We start from the raw sequence: 14,937 nt of genomic DNA, 5'->3' as shown, positions 1-14,937 counted from the left end.
ACTTCTTTTTCTAACACAAAAAAAGGAAACTCCCTCCAAAAAATGCAGCAATTTACATAAAAGAACTAAAGCAAGTCAAATGGCCATCAAGTAACAAAAGCAAATACTTTAAAAGTTTTAAAAACTTTAAAATCAAAAGAAGCAGAGTTAAGGCCTTCAGTCATCTCTTTATGAACATCAAGGCCACCCAGGAGGAGAATGTTTTCACTGCCAGCCTAAATGTCATCTGGGATGCATTTAGAATGGCTTGGTGAAGAAAAGAAGACAGGTCTCCTGCCCCTTTAAGTTGTTGAGAAGAGAGAATTTCAGCAGATATAGCTTATTATTAAATGTGCAGAAGCCCTGTCCCTCTTTTGCAACTAGCCACCATCAATGGGGGTCAGGGGTACCAGCTTGAACAAAATATGGGGGGAGGCAGGTAAGCCCTGCCCCACATAACTGATCACATGACACAGTGCACACATACCATTTGAACAGCAATGCTCATCAACTTGGGGGAAGGTGGCCCCCTCATATATTTCATTGTATTATAATATAGTATATTAGAATACAATAAAATATGTGAGGGGACCGCCTCAAATATAATATACAGTCGTACCTTGGATCCCGAACGCCTTGCAACTCAAACGTTTTGGCTCCTGAACGCTGCAAACCTGGAAGTGAGTGTTCCGGTTTGCAAAAGTTATTTGGAACCTGTTGGAAGTCCAACAGGGCTTCCATGGCTTCCGATTGAGTGCAGGAAGCTCCTGCAGCCAATTGGAAGCTGTGCCTTGGTTGTTGAACATTTTTGGAAGTCAAACGGACTTCCGGAACAGATTCCATTTGAGAACGAAGGTACGAATGTATTTATATATTATATAATATTATAATATAATGAATTATAATATTTTATCATAAGACCCCACGGCCCCTAGGAATTGACTCCTATGATGGGGGCAAAAACCTGGCTTCTTTGGCAGAAATCTCACAATCCATGATCACCATTATTTGCCATGTGAGGCCACTGCCCCACTCTATCTAATGATAGGGCCAGTCCTGGTTGGACTAACCTAGTCTGGGTCCCACCTGCTGGCTTATTCCAGGATTTCTTCTGATTTTATTGGACCATAGGGGACAGTAAGCTTGAGGAAGGGCTTGGTAGAAGAGCACCTGCTCTGTACACAGAAGGTCTTGGGTTCAATTCCTGACATTACCAGGTAAAGCTGTAAATGCTCCCTGCCTGAATCCCTGAAGAACTGCTACCAGTCAGCATAGACTATGCTGAGCCTAACATGGCTGCAACTCAGAACATCATTTATTGGCATGATGCCCTTCCTCTCGTTTGGAATGAAGAACCAGTTGTTGGCATCCGCCTGTCTCGAGAGACAGCAGAAGTGTGCACCATCAGAAGTAGAGTTAAACTGTTGGAGATTCACAGCACCTGCTGTGGCTGTAGAGACCAAAATGGGAGATGCATGTTTCACTGCAGCTGGAGAAGTTGCAGGCATCTGGTTTCACTACTTCCTCTTGTTGGAATAATAATAATAATAATAATAATAATAATAATAATAATAATACCCCTCCCTTCTGGCTGAATTTCCCCAGCCACTCTGGGCGTCTCCCAATCGAGTGTTAAAAACAATACAGCGCTAAATATTAAAAACTTCCCTAAACAGGGCTGCCTTCAGATGCATTTTAAAAATAAGATAGCTGCTTATTTCCTTGACATCTGAAGAGAGGGTGTTCCACAGGGTGGGTGCCACTACCGAGAAAGACCAGTGACCCTTGTTCATTGTGGCTGAGCATGGTTTGCAAGCTACTCACTCAAAGTCGTCATATATGTTAATCCACCCATCCTGCGTTATGCAGATGAACAGGGAGTACAAAGCAGTCCCCATATTCCCAAAATGCGTTGGGACCGTGCTTCCAAAGAGGGTAACACCAAACACAGAGAAGACCTGCAAAAGGACAAAGCAACGGTGATGCAAAAATAAGGAAGGTTTCCGGGTTTTATTTGCACTAACATATGCATTTTTAGGCACACTTTACCCTAGCACTGGCATTTTTGTACACATTCCTCTGCTGGTGAGCCGCACTGAAAAACTCAGAAAAACGCAACTTTCAAAGTTGCCTTTGTTTCAGTTTGCGTATTGTTTTGCAAAGTGTGAATTGGTTCGGGTCAACTTCAAAGCAAACAGAACTGGTTTTATCCCTCATTCCTACATCATACATATGCCTGGATTGCCAAAATGAAAAAGAAAAGACAGCGGTGAAAGAACAAAATGAAGGAGCACTGAGTGGGTGCAGGAAGATGTAGGAGACAGAAGGGATCTCAGTTCATTCCCATGCACCGCAACCTGACTTAAGAGGAATTTGACAGCATCTCACCAGCATGATGGCAAAAAGCAGGATCATGATGTTAGCCATGTCAGGAATGGACTGCAGGATCACCTGGATCATCCGTGCCAGACCACTCACCATGGTGCAAACATGCATCAGTCTCATGACTCTGGAAAGCAGAGGAATAATAATGATGTGCTTGCATTTAAAGCTCAGGGGCAGAGCACACAGACTGCATGCAGGACAGAAGAAGAAGAAGAAGAAGAAGAAGAAGAAGAAGAAGAAGAAGAAGAAGAAGAATTTATTATTTATACCCCACCCATCCAGCTGGGTTTCCTCAGCCACTCTGGGCGGCTCCCAACAGAATAGTAAAAACACAATAAAACATCAAATATTAAAAAACTTCCCTAAACAGGCTACCTTCAGATGTCTTCTAAAAGTCAGATAGTTGTTTATTTCCTTGACATCTGGTGGGAGGGCGTTCCACAGGGCGGGTGCCACCACCGAGAAGGCCCTCTGCCTGGTTCCCTGTAACCTCACTTCTCGCAGTGAGAGAAGTGCCAGAAGGCCCTCAGAGCTAGATCTCAGTGTTCAGGCTGAACGACGGGGGTGGAGACACTCCTTCAGGTATTCTGGGCCAAGACCGTTCAGGGCTTTAAATGTCAGCCCCAACACTTTGAATTGTGCTTGGAAACGTACATCTCACTACTCACTTGCTCAGAAGTGATGTAAGAACAGAAGCAGAGCCTGGTGGATCAGGCCAATGACCCATTGAGTCCAACATCAACTTCTCACTATGGGCAACCCCTAGATGAAGAGCTAAATTAAGTGTTAGGCCAAATCATCTGACCAACCTGGATCCTCTCTCTACCATGTGCAGAGTGCAGACCTCATGAGAGAGGATGAATGGAGCATGCAGCCCGCATTTTCTCAGTGGCAGTTGCCTGTTTGTGGAATGCCCTGCCTGGTAAGGCGCATCTGTGTCCCTCATGATTAACATTCAGTAGAAATTGAAAAGCTCCCCTGTTCACCCAGGTACTTAATGGCTGAGCCAAAAACCTTGAAACCTTGAAATCATGGGACATGAGTAGGCATGTGGAAGAACTCTGCCCAAAATGGAAACAGGAGCAGAAACTGCTGGTGTTCGCTTATTCATCCCATTGTCCAGGATAGAACTCAATTTGGTGAACGCATTTCACCAAATTTTGGCATTTGCTGCTGTGGCTTCCAATCCGGAAAGCAATGCATCATGGACTACGTTACCCTCCCCGCCATTTCTGCTGCATTTATCTGGCACTGAAAATGTCTGAGGCAGAATACAGTGGTACCTTGGGTTAATTACTTAATTTGTTCCGGAGGTCCGTTCTTAACCTGAAACTGTTCTTAACCTGAAGGACCACTTTAGCTAATGGGGCCTCCCGCTGCTGCCACACCACCGGAGCATGATTTCTGGTCTCATCCTGTAGCAAAGTTCTTAACCTGAAGCACTATTTCTGGCTTAGCGGAGTCTGTAACCTGAAGCATATGTAACCTGAAGCGTATGTAACCTGAGGTACCACTGTAATATAATGACAGTGTAAGTTACAGAAGCTCAGCACAGTGAGCAGCAAGATGCATAACGTCATTTTTAGCACAATATAAACTGCAGCAGAAAAGAAACGGAGCTGTTTGCAGTGACAACAGGGCAGAACAGAAAATGATGGTTCCTTCTTACATCTCAAGCTGCAAGGATGTACGATTGATTTTAAACATGTTTAGATGTTTATTTTTATTTCTAATAATATTGTTTTGCTGCTCCCCCCCTTTTTTTGTTGCTCTGGGCTCCTTTAGGAGTATAACAACAAGAACAGCAACAGCAGCAGCAGCAACAACAACAACAACACCTCCTAAGAATTTTGGGGACAAAGGCAGCCCTCCATTCTTACCTGAGCATGTGGACAATTGTTCTGTCATTCAGTGCGGTAAAGATCAGGCCAAGGAACAGAAGCAGCATAATGAAAAAATTTATTATGTTCCAGCCATCCTGAGTTAAGAAACAGGGAACAATGAATTGTCATATGGAAGATCTCAAAGGAATGTATTTATTTTAATTCCCACATTTATATCCCATCTGTCATGGAATGGTTGGATGCAGAGGAATGGTGGAGGGAACCAGCTGGGGAACCCCTTAGGGAAGAAGTTTCAGAGTGAGTGGTCAGAAGGAGAAGAGGGAGAAGATTGGGAAGAAGATGTGTTGGAAGCTGGAGAAGTGAGAGGGCTTAGTGAGCTGGGAGAGTCTGTGGCAGAGAGCAGTCAAGAAACAAAAGCAGAAGCTGAAGCAGGAGAGTAGGATGTGGGAGGCCAATAGGCAGAGATGAGTCAGGCTGGCAAAGAGTCAGGGGTGTCTCCCTCTCCTACTATAAGGCGAACCCCCACCCCCATGTCTCCCAGAACCGGAAGGGACATGGAAAGGGTGGAGGCGAGATTGGCTGCATGAAGCTGCTGTCTCTGATTGCTTGGAAAAAGTCTTGACAACTGATTTTCATGGAGGAAGGCCATCGGGAATGAGCTGCTCTGCTCATTAGGCCTGACACTCAATCAAATCTGTTAATAAAGAATTTACTCTATCTTTGAACTGTTTTATTACTGACCGGCACACTCCTGTGATACCTGTCTTCCTTGAAGAACCTCAGGATGATGTTGGGCATAGGGGTGGGATAATATGTCAGTTTATCTCAAGTTGTCATTTTCCCCATCTTAATTTCAGCTCTCCACATTTCGCATCAGTTTGTGATTATTATTTTTTAAGTCAGTGTGAAATTCGCCAGCATTTAAGTACAAATTTCTCTTAATACACACATCTTATATGTAGTTTTGCAATTTCCCCTATTATAATGCATTTTAAATGCATTTTCCCTCTAATATACAGTATGCATTTTTCTGCACGCCTTAGCATAGTGTAAAGCCATAGTGTGGTCTAGTGGTTAGAGTGCTGGACTGGGACCTGGGAGACCAGGGTTCATATCACCTCTTACGGGCCCTTTTTCTAAACTGAAAAGTTCTAAACATTGAGACCATTCTTTGTAGGGGAGTCCCCTTGATCATTTTCGTTGCCCTTTCCTGAAACTTTTTCCCAAACTCACAATATCCTTTTTCAGGTGAGGCGACCAGAACAGTACCCCAAACATGGTTGCACCATAGATCTGTACAATGGCATTAAGGTGTCAGCCATTTTGTTTTCCTTTCCTAAGGATCCCTAGCATGGAATTTGCCTTTTCAAGCAGCCACCACACCCTATTTTCTCTTGAGAGTAACTAAGCACCCGCAGACAAAGCTGATCTATGCACTGAGGCAGGTGCCCTGTTCTCACCTTCCAGTATAAGGAGAAGCCATAGTACCAGTTGAGGATTACTTCGCAGAAAAGGAGAGACATGACAATCATATCTATGGCTGAGAAGAACCCAAAGTATTTCTACAGTAGAGGAAGGAAAGAACAAAGTTGGCAGTCTCCCTAGATTAATAATAATAATAATAATAATAATAATAATTAAATAATAATAATTAAATAATAATAATTTATATCGTGCCCATCTGGCTCTGGGTGGCTTGCAACATATAAAACACAACAAAATATCAAACATTAAAAAACAAGATATCTTATACAAGCAACAAACAAATCAATAAAAACCACCACCACCAACAGCAACAACCAGTTTACAGTTGCAGTTGTACCTTGGTTTTTGAATTTAATCCTTTCCAGGAGTCCGTTCGACTTCCAGAACAGTTTGAAAACCAAGGCGTGGCTTCTGATTGGCTGCAGGAGTGTCCTGCAGCCAATCAGAAGCTGCACTGGACGTTCGGCTTCCGAAAATTGTTCGGAAACCGGAACAATCACTTCTGGGTTTTGATCATTTGGGAGCCGAAACATTCAAGTTCAAAGGTGTTTGGCTTCCAAAGTTCCACTGTATATTCAAAATAAAGTAACCACCAATCCCAACTAAACATTTAACCAACACCAACCTGACAAAAATGGAACAGAGGAACCAAAATTATAACCGTTTAAAACATTTGAAAACATTTTAGCCACTTGCCCCAACCTAAGGTTTGTTCCAGCAATGTCCCAGTGGCCTCCCATGAGCTTCTTTTAGCTATTCAGAGTGAGTTTGGGCCCCTAGGCCAGGTGAAAATGGGCCTTGCAGCAGGAAGCAGGTCTTTCTTCCAACACAAAGGCAGCAGCAGATAGGCATTTTCCATGTCATGTTTCTCATTCTCACTGTGAGGTGTATGGTGCAGGACCCTGTACTGTATGGTGTGGCCCTCCAAGCTTCACAGTCTGGCCCTCTGGACTCAGCCCATGCCACAACTCAGCCACAACCCCTCTCTCCAGATGACACCCCTTGCCAGCCCTCCTTCACATCCTCCTTGGGTGTTTTCGCCTGGCTGGAATGTGTCCTTGAACCCTGAGCTTTCTTGCCTGTCTAGATCATGGGTAGGCAACCTAAAGCCCGGGGGATGGATCTGGCCCAATTGCCTTCTCAATCCGGCCTGTGGACAGTCCAGGAATCAGTGTGTTTTTACATGAGTAGAATGTGTGCTTTTATTTAAAATGCATCTCTGGGTTATTTGTGGGGCATAGGAATTCGTTCATTCCCCCCCCCAAAAAAAAATAGTCCGCTGCCCCCCACATGGTCTGAGGTATGGTGTACCAGCCCATGGCTGAAAAAGGTTGCTGACCCCTGAACTAGATGGAGGGGGTGTGACCTTGTCTAGAAGATTTGCATTTGTTGCTCCACCCACTTTTGACTCTGGCCCCACCTACCACTGCTGTGTGCTCCCTGGAAGGTTGCCCAAAATGGGAACATGGCCTCCAAATTGAACAGGGTTGCCCACCTGTGCCCTAAAGCCTCAGGTACAACATGGAAACAGAAGGTGTAGCTCAGGGGTGGTGAAACTCAGGCCCAGGATTTGTGGCTCTCCAGACCTCTCTATCTGGCCCTTAAAATCTCAGTTCCCTGGGAAGAGGGTGTGACTGTTAAAGAACTCTGGGAATTGTAGCTTTGGGCGGTGAATAGGCATCTCCTGACAATTCTCAGAAGCCCCCATGACAATCTACTTTCCCCAGGATGCTTTGGGGGAAGCCATACAGGGGAAGCCATACATGTTTAAAGGGATGCGGGTGGCGCTGTGGGTTAAACCACAGAGCCTAGGACTTGCTGGTTTGAATCCCCACAACGGGGTGAGCTCCCGTTGCTCGGTCCCTGCTCCTGCCAACCTAGCAGTTCGAAAGCACATCAAAGTGCAAGTAGATAAATAGGTACCACTCTGGCGGGAAGGTAAACAGTGTTTCCGTGCACTGCTTTGGTTCGCCAGAAGTGGCTTAGTCATGCTGGCCACATGACCTGGAAGCTGTATGCTGGCTCCCTTGGCCAATAAAGCGAGATTAGCGTCGCAACCCCAGAGTCGGCCATGACTGGACCTAATAGTCAGGGGTCCCTTTACCTTTATACATGTTTAAAGTGGCATGAGACTGCATTAAACGTAGAGTGCCAATAGGGGGCTCTGTTAATTGCAATGGGCCTACTCTGAGAAAGCCCTAGTTGGATGCAACTTATACAGTCCACTGGAGGGTTCAGGAACCTGTGGCCTTTCAGACATTATTTGATTCCCGCTCCCATCAGTCGCAACCAGCTTAGCCCACGGTGAGGGATGATGGGAGTTGTAGTCCAGCAGTATCTGGAGGGCAACAGGTTCCCTACCACTGAAATAGAGAGTCAAAGGGATAACGAAGAGGGAATAAGGCTGAGTCGATGGTGTGCTGTGCCCATTTAACACTCGGTGGTCCTTTGGCCCTGCACTGGATTGGTGTGTCAAAACTCACCTCTTCTAACGTTGGCTCTGTTCGCACAGCAATAGTGATGGCATTGAGGATGATGAAGCTGGCCAGTAGCAGCCTGAAGGCTGGATGATGGAGGAATGTCCCCATGCATGTTTTCGAGATAAACTCTTCCACGTCCCAGTCATCCTGTTGGAGGAAGGAGCAGAATTGTGGGGGTGTCAGTCAGGCTGGGCATAGGAACTCAAAACATAGGAACGGCACCTTCCCGTCTCTCTCTGCCTGATTCTGTCTTCCTCTGTAGCATGGTCCCTTCTGAATTTATCACTGCACTACCGATGGAGAGTCTGGTGATGGGCCTCAGATCAGAGGTGATCATGCAGGGAGACCTTCCTGTGGATACAAAGGTGGCTATTTTGGAGGCAGCGGGTGGAGCTGTGGCTATTCCTGAGATGGTGGAGACAGAAGGTCGGCGATACTACAGCACAGGTGGAGGCTGCAGCGGTTCCTGGGAAGGGAAGACCTTAGGAGACTCTTCAAGAGCCGATTATGACAACTGAGCTCGCACCAAGTAGAACTTCTCCCTGAATCAAGATTTGTCCTAATGGCTACATTTACAAACAAAACAGAAACCTTGAAGCGTCAGTGAATCTTGTTTAGTTACCTACATGGATCTTCTTTGCCTATGTAGCCTTTGTCGCTAGCCAGTGTGGTGTAAAGGTTAGAGTGCTGGGCTCTGACCTGGAAACCCAGGGTTCAAATCCCTACTCTGCCATGATGCTCACTGGGTTGACCTTGGGCCAGCTACTGCCTCACAGCCTAACTTATTTCACAGGGTTTGTGTGAGGATAAAATGGGAAAGGAGAACCATGGGTGCTACTTTGAGCTCCTTGGAGGAAAAGGAGGTTTATAAGTGTAATAAATAAATAAACAAACAAACGAGAAAGGTGGTCTGCTTAGATTTCACTCAAAAATTGGTTTGTTCAAGAGTGGTTGTAAAGCATTTTTGAAAACAGTTTTATTTGCCTCACCCTCTCAGTCCAAGGTTTGTTTTGTTTTTAACTTGTTTTGTTTTTAACTTGACGTATTGGGTCCAACAACAGCTAGAAGCTGAGCAAACCTTTTTTTAAAAAATAAATAAAACAAAATAGTGCAATGCACTTAAGAGCTGCATAAAGAAGATCTCTTCTTTATTGTATTTATTTATTTATTTATTTAGAGAGTTCCACAAATCTTATGTACATAAATGAACATATTTCAAGCCTAATATTTCTCAGATTTGTGTTACAATAATTTACAAAGTATGACCACCAATCAACCAAGTTCGTATTACAGTGGTACCTTGGTTCTTGAATGGTTTAGTTGTTGAACAAATTGGCTCCTGAACGCCGCAAACCCGGAAGTAAGTGTTCTGGTTTGTGAACTTTTTTGGAAGCCGAACGTCCGACGTGGCTTCTGCTTGAGTGCAGGAAGCTCCTGCAGCCAATAGAAAGCTGCACCTTGGTTTTCAAACAGTTTCGGGAGTGCAAGAACCAAGGTACCACTGTATAGGCGGTGTCATTCCTCTGATGGACTAACTCAGCCTCTCCATTTCCGTTGATTCAAGGTTATTCAGTAGCCATCCCATATAGATGCGACATGAGGGTGTTTCCATTTTCTCACCCATAGTACTCTAACTTCAATAAGACTTCTTTTTTTTAAGATATCTGTTGTGCAGACACACCGTCCTCAGTCCAATTAAATATTATCAACATTGGGAAAAGCCTAATATTTGCTCCTATCATCAATGTAATCTGCTGCATAATATGTCTCCCAGAATAATAGGCATGTTGACAAGAGTTTAGCTCTTAACACAGCAAGGGAAGGCAACAGAACCGCCTTGGTATTAGCAAAAGAGTTAAATGATTCCAGCTGGTCTGGTAAAAAAGGAGATTTTACTGTAAAGCAAATCCAGAGATCAAACCAAGTGGTCCTTGAAAAGGTTTGTTTATATCCTTTATTTTCTTTTTTTTACACTGGAGGAAACATGCATGACTCAACAGACATTGCATTTGAAGATGATTGGGGGGCTCCTGCACTGAGTTTCTGGTTTTATGAAGCCTATTAAAATCCCACAATAGCTGTGCAATACCTCCAGTATCTGAGTCAGCATGTCTATGAATGCTGGTTGCTGGGGAACACCAGCTCATGTCCTGCTTGTAAGCTTCCCATGGACATCTGCTTGGCCCTGCAATGAGGCAGAGTGAGGCAGCAGCTTCAGGTGGCAGATTCTGATGTCTGTGCAGTGTCCAGAGCTGTAGTGCTATGTACCCCCTAGGCTAGACTGCTGCCATCAACCGCAGTAGATGGCATTGCCCTTCCCCACTATTGGAATAATAGTCAGCTATCAACCCCATTGAGGGATGTGGGTGGCGCTGTGGGTTAAACCACTGAGCCTCTTGGGCTTGCTGATTGAAAGGTTGGCGGTTCAAATCCCCGTGACGGGGTGAGCTCCTGTTGTTCGGTCCCAGCTCCTGCCAACCTAGCAGTTCAAAAGCACACAGTGCAAGTAGATAAATAGGTACCACTGCAGTGGGAAGGCAAATGGCGTTTCAGTGCGCTGCTCTGGTTTCGCCAGAAGCGACTTAGTCATGCTGGCCACATGACCTGGAAAAACTGTCTGCAGAAGTGGACAAATGCCGGCTCCCTCGGCCTGTAAAGCGAGATGAGCGCCGTAACCCCAGAGTCGTTCACAACTGGACTTAATTGTCAGGGGTCCCTTTACCTTTTACCAACCCAGTTGGCTTCTGTCTGTGCCTTGGGGAAGGGAACCACCTTTTATTTCACCTCAAGCAGCAAAACATCTTGAGCCGACTCTGGCTTGGCCACTGTTAGTATTTGTACTGTATTCATTAGAAAATGTATTTTACAAAGAATAAATTGTACCGGGGGAAAGAAAACCAATTCAATGCAATGCAACAGCTGCAAAATCTTGTGACTCCAACTAAGGTCACAGAAACACTGAATCATTGCCTTGTCAGTTTGTTAACTCCCTTTAAAAGTGAGCATGTGTGTGTCTTAGGTAGGTGTGGGAATTGGAGGAAGGCTGGTTGTTCCCCCGTTTTGCCAATGTTTTTCTGAGTGTGAAGTCGTTGTGTCTGGAGGAGTTGGTGAGGACAGAAGAGCTATACAGTAATTTATAGCTTGGACTGCTTCACAAGCGTTTACAGTAAGTAGCAAGAAGACACTCTCTTGGGCTCAAGAGAGCAAAAGGCATTGCATCGGACTTAGTATATATGTATGACACTGCTTGTAAATAGATGCCATCCTGCAAGTAAAGAGTCATCATCAAAGTCTTGTGTGTGGCATCTACTTCATCCCTAGGGCTTCGAGGGTAAAACTGCTGAATCACTCTGCAGGACTTAGAAAAAAATAGCCAACAGCTTGGCCATTGTGGAAAACAGGATACTGGACCAGATGGAGCAGAGCTCTTATGAAAATTCAGGGATGCAACACTGGAAAAGGTACTATGATACATATATGGTGGAATTGTTTAAACATCAAACAATTTTGGGAAACAATATATAACAAAATGAAAAAAAATGTTCAGATATTCATTTAGGAAAACACCAGAAGGTTTTCTATTGGAAATAGTACCAGGAAGTCTAAAGGAAGAAGACAAGACATTATATTTATACACAACAGTAGCAACAAGGCTATTGATTGAGAAAAATTGGAAAAGTGGTATTATACCGACAAAAATAGAGTGGCTTGCCAAATTACTGGAGTACTACAATATATCCAAAACAATGGGAGAATTTGGAAGGATCTCAAAAGAGAAGATAGACAGGGACTGGAAGGTGTTTAAAGGATACTTGCAAAACCATATCGAAAAATCAGAACTCCTATTAGAATAAACAAGTTCCGTTTTAAATACTGAAATACTAAATAAGATGGATAACAATGTGTAATAGAAAAAGAAGCATGAAATTAGGTTAAAGGTGTGTGAAAGAAAGCAATAGAAGTGGAAAGAAATTGCAATTGAGTAGATTGGAAGTCTAAGACAAAGGTGGGGTGAGGGGTGGTAGATGGTGATGGGAAAAGGAATTATCTGTGCGATTGAGTGTAGGTATGTTTGAACATTTTTAAGGACTGTATGAAATGTATGCTTGTATGTATGCTTGTATATTGTAATTTATTGAAATGTATTGAAATGTATGCTTGTATATTCGCAATATGTGTGTATTAATGCTGAATAAAACTGAATAAAAACTTTAAAAAACAAAACCTGGGGGGAAAAGAAAGTTCAGGGAGCTCTGGAATAAAGTCAAACAACAAGCAAAGAGATTGAGCCTTGGAGAGGAGAGGCAGGGGAGGGGGGGAGGGAAAGAAGAATACCTGACTACGAGTGACATATCTGCAGTTGATCTCGGGGACTTCTGCTTCAGTAATAAGTCCCTGACCGCCTACGTCAGCCACCTGGGAGACAGGAAAACACAGAGACTCTTGTGGGAGCAGGCTAAACATATTGAACGTGCGTATCATAAGGGGAGTACCTTTTTTCATATTGGGGGTCACATTCCTGATGGGGGGTGAATGCCAGTAGAGGGCAGGGCCAGAGGCAAAAGTGTGTGGGAGCAATAAATGCCATTTCTACCTTTGAACAGTGGCCTAGTTTTACACACACTGACACACATCCTCCTTCCAGGCAGGGGAAGGAATGTGAGTTTTACACACACACACACACACACACACACACACACACACACACACACACACACCTCTACCCTCCATCCCGGCAAGCAAGAGGCACTGCCAGTGTTCAAGGTTGCAATCCATCCAGGCGAAAACACTCAAGGAGGTTGCAAAACAGGACCAGTGGCGGGTGGTGGCGGCAGGGAGGCAGAGAAGAGTCCCAAGGGCCAGACAGAGAGGTCCTGAGGGCCACATTCTGGGCCTGGGGGTCCCCATCCCTACTAGGAGAATGACAACCTTCTAATCAATCTACTAAGACTTTGTTTTTCTGACCTATCTCTAATGCAAAGCACAGAGTTGGTTGGTTTTTTATGTCAGTGGAGAACAGGCAAGTGTAGGGTCAATATATGCAGCATACAACAGACAGGACCTGGTTTTTTGTGATGTGTAATATGCTGGGGGTTGAGGAAATGATCCTTGGTAAAATGAGAACTGGGATGTTACATCCTCATAATAACATAATAATCCTCATTAATAATAAAATAATCCTCATATTAATAACATCCTGAAGGTCCCAGGCCTCAGAGAGGTTAGGCTGGCCTCAACTAGAGCCAGGGCCTTCTCAGCTGCGGCTCCAATCTGGTGGAATGCTCTGCCACAAGAGACTAGGGCCCTGCAGGACCTGACATCTTTCCGCAGGGCCTGCAAGACAGAGTTGTTCTGCCAGGCCTTTGGTCAGGGCGCAGCCTGACTCCCTCCTCTGGCAACCTGCACAGAATTTTGCTTAATTGGTTGCCATCAATTTGATTTTAATTAATTTTTATAATGAAATATTTTTAGATTGTGTGACTATTTGACTGTTTGATTATTTGATTGTTGTTAGCCGCCCTGAGCCCAGCTTCGGCTGGGGAGGGCGGGATATAAATAAAATATTTTATTATTATTATTATTATTATTATTATTATTATTATTATTACAAGGATGTGCCCCTATTTCCATCCATTGGAGGATATGCTTGAACTTCACATCCCTCTTTCCAAATTGCTCCAGCCCGACAAAAATCATTTGGCCTCATGGGGAGCATCAGAAAGATGGAAGGACTGGAAGGTGAGTGAGATACAAGGATTTCAGCTATATCAAATGTGTTTTGTGCTGGGATGGGAGCCGAGAACTGGGGTAATGGAAGGGAAATGTGTTGGAACTGCAGTTCCAGGACTTGTTTCCAGAGCAAGAGTGAAGGCATCATCCATAGGATCTCCAGGCCAACTGCCAGGCCCTCCTTTATCTAGCAAATGAAGAAGGTGCTAATGAGGCCTTCAAGTTTTGCTATGGCTTGTGACAGATTAGCACAGAGAAAGGTCACTTCCAGATCACCTCTTTATTGAGCATTTTCCCATTGCATTTCCCTGCCACTTTCCTTACTGCAAAAAGATCTGGGTTTTATTTTATTTTTAGGGAAGTGAATTGGTTGCACAAGGCCTGCAAATTCACCTTAACTGTGGAACCCGAATGTGCTGGCATGCCACTGAATCCCACCTGCAAATTTACTGCAGTCTGAAAGTGCTCAAAGTCACAGAATAAGCAAGCAATCCAGTAGAAGCCGGATACTGATTTCCTTTTATTTGATGGGGTTCCTGCTTCATGCTAGCAGTGTAAGTGGTGAGACCTCCTTGCAACAGGGTTTTGAGGGGTTTTTTTAGCATTCCTAACAGAAAGCTTGGCCTGTTTTCTCCCTGGTAACTAAGCATCGGATTGCAGTCATGCCACAAAAATGAGGAAAACTTTTAATTTCAACTTTAGTCTAGCTTCGAACCTAAGGAGACATGCAATCCTTGCAGCAATAGCAGCTTTCGAGATGAGGTCCTGCAGTCAAAATTTGCCACTGCTTCTCTGGGGAGAAGAAAGGTCAGCGGGCAGAAAGGTTTCTGCTGCTCCACAAAGAGAAGGAGGGCAAACCCCGCCGGCTTCCTGAAGTTGTGAGAAATCAACCCCCAGGATCTCACCAGAGAGCTCTTACGACGTTCAACCATTGTGCCTGCAGCGTCAAGTCCACCACCTACGAAACCATTCCTCCCTCTTGCATTGTGACCTCAGCATTCTAATATCATGAAATCCTGGCTGTAAGCATGACA

General features: G+C 44.5%; 1 protein-coding gene across 5 annotated transcripts in view; it reads right to left on the bottom strand.

Moving 5' to 3' along the window:
• The window catches only part of CATSPER4 (cation channel sperm associated 4), a 35,806-nt gene extending 20,882 nt beyond the window's left edge, over positions 1–14,924 (bottom strand). For 2 of the 5 annotated variants that reach the window (XM_082231687.1, XM_082231689.1), the window contains exons 1-7: positions 14,809–14,924; positions 12,509–12,589; positions 8,177–8,320; positions 5,669–5,770; positions 4,245–4,342; positions 2,368–2,488; positions 1,804–1,937 (exon numbers count right to left, since the gene is read on the bottom strand). In XM_082231687.1, coding sequence (XP_082087813.1) covers positions 1,804–1,937; positions 2,368–2,488; positions 4,245–4,342; positions 5,669–5,770; positions 8,177–8,320; positions 12,509–12,589; positions 14,809–14,835 — 707 coding nt within the window. In that variant the 5' untranslated portion in view covers positions 14,836–14,924. Of the gene's footprint in view, positions 1–1,803; positions 1,938–2,367; positions 2,489–4,244; positions 4,343–5,668; positions 5,771–7,188; positions 7,312–8,176; positions 8,321–12,508; positions 12,590–14,808 lie in introns of those variants that run through there. The other 3 variants (XM_082231686.1, XM_082231688.1, XM_082231690.1) reach the window with 2 other exon arrangements.
• Positions 14,925–14,937: the final 13 nt, after the last annotated feature.

This window comes from Podarcis vaucheri, assembly GCF_965113315.1.
Source record: "Podarcis vaucheri genome assembly, chromosome: 7".
Taxonomy (NCBI): Eukaryota; Metazoa; Chordata; class Lepidosauria; order Squamata; family Lacertidae; genus Podarcis; species Podarcis vaucheri.
This window is presented reverse-complemented; position numbering and strand designations above follow the sequence as displayed.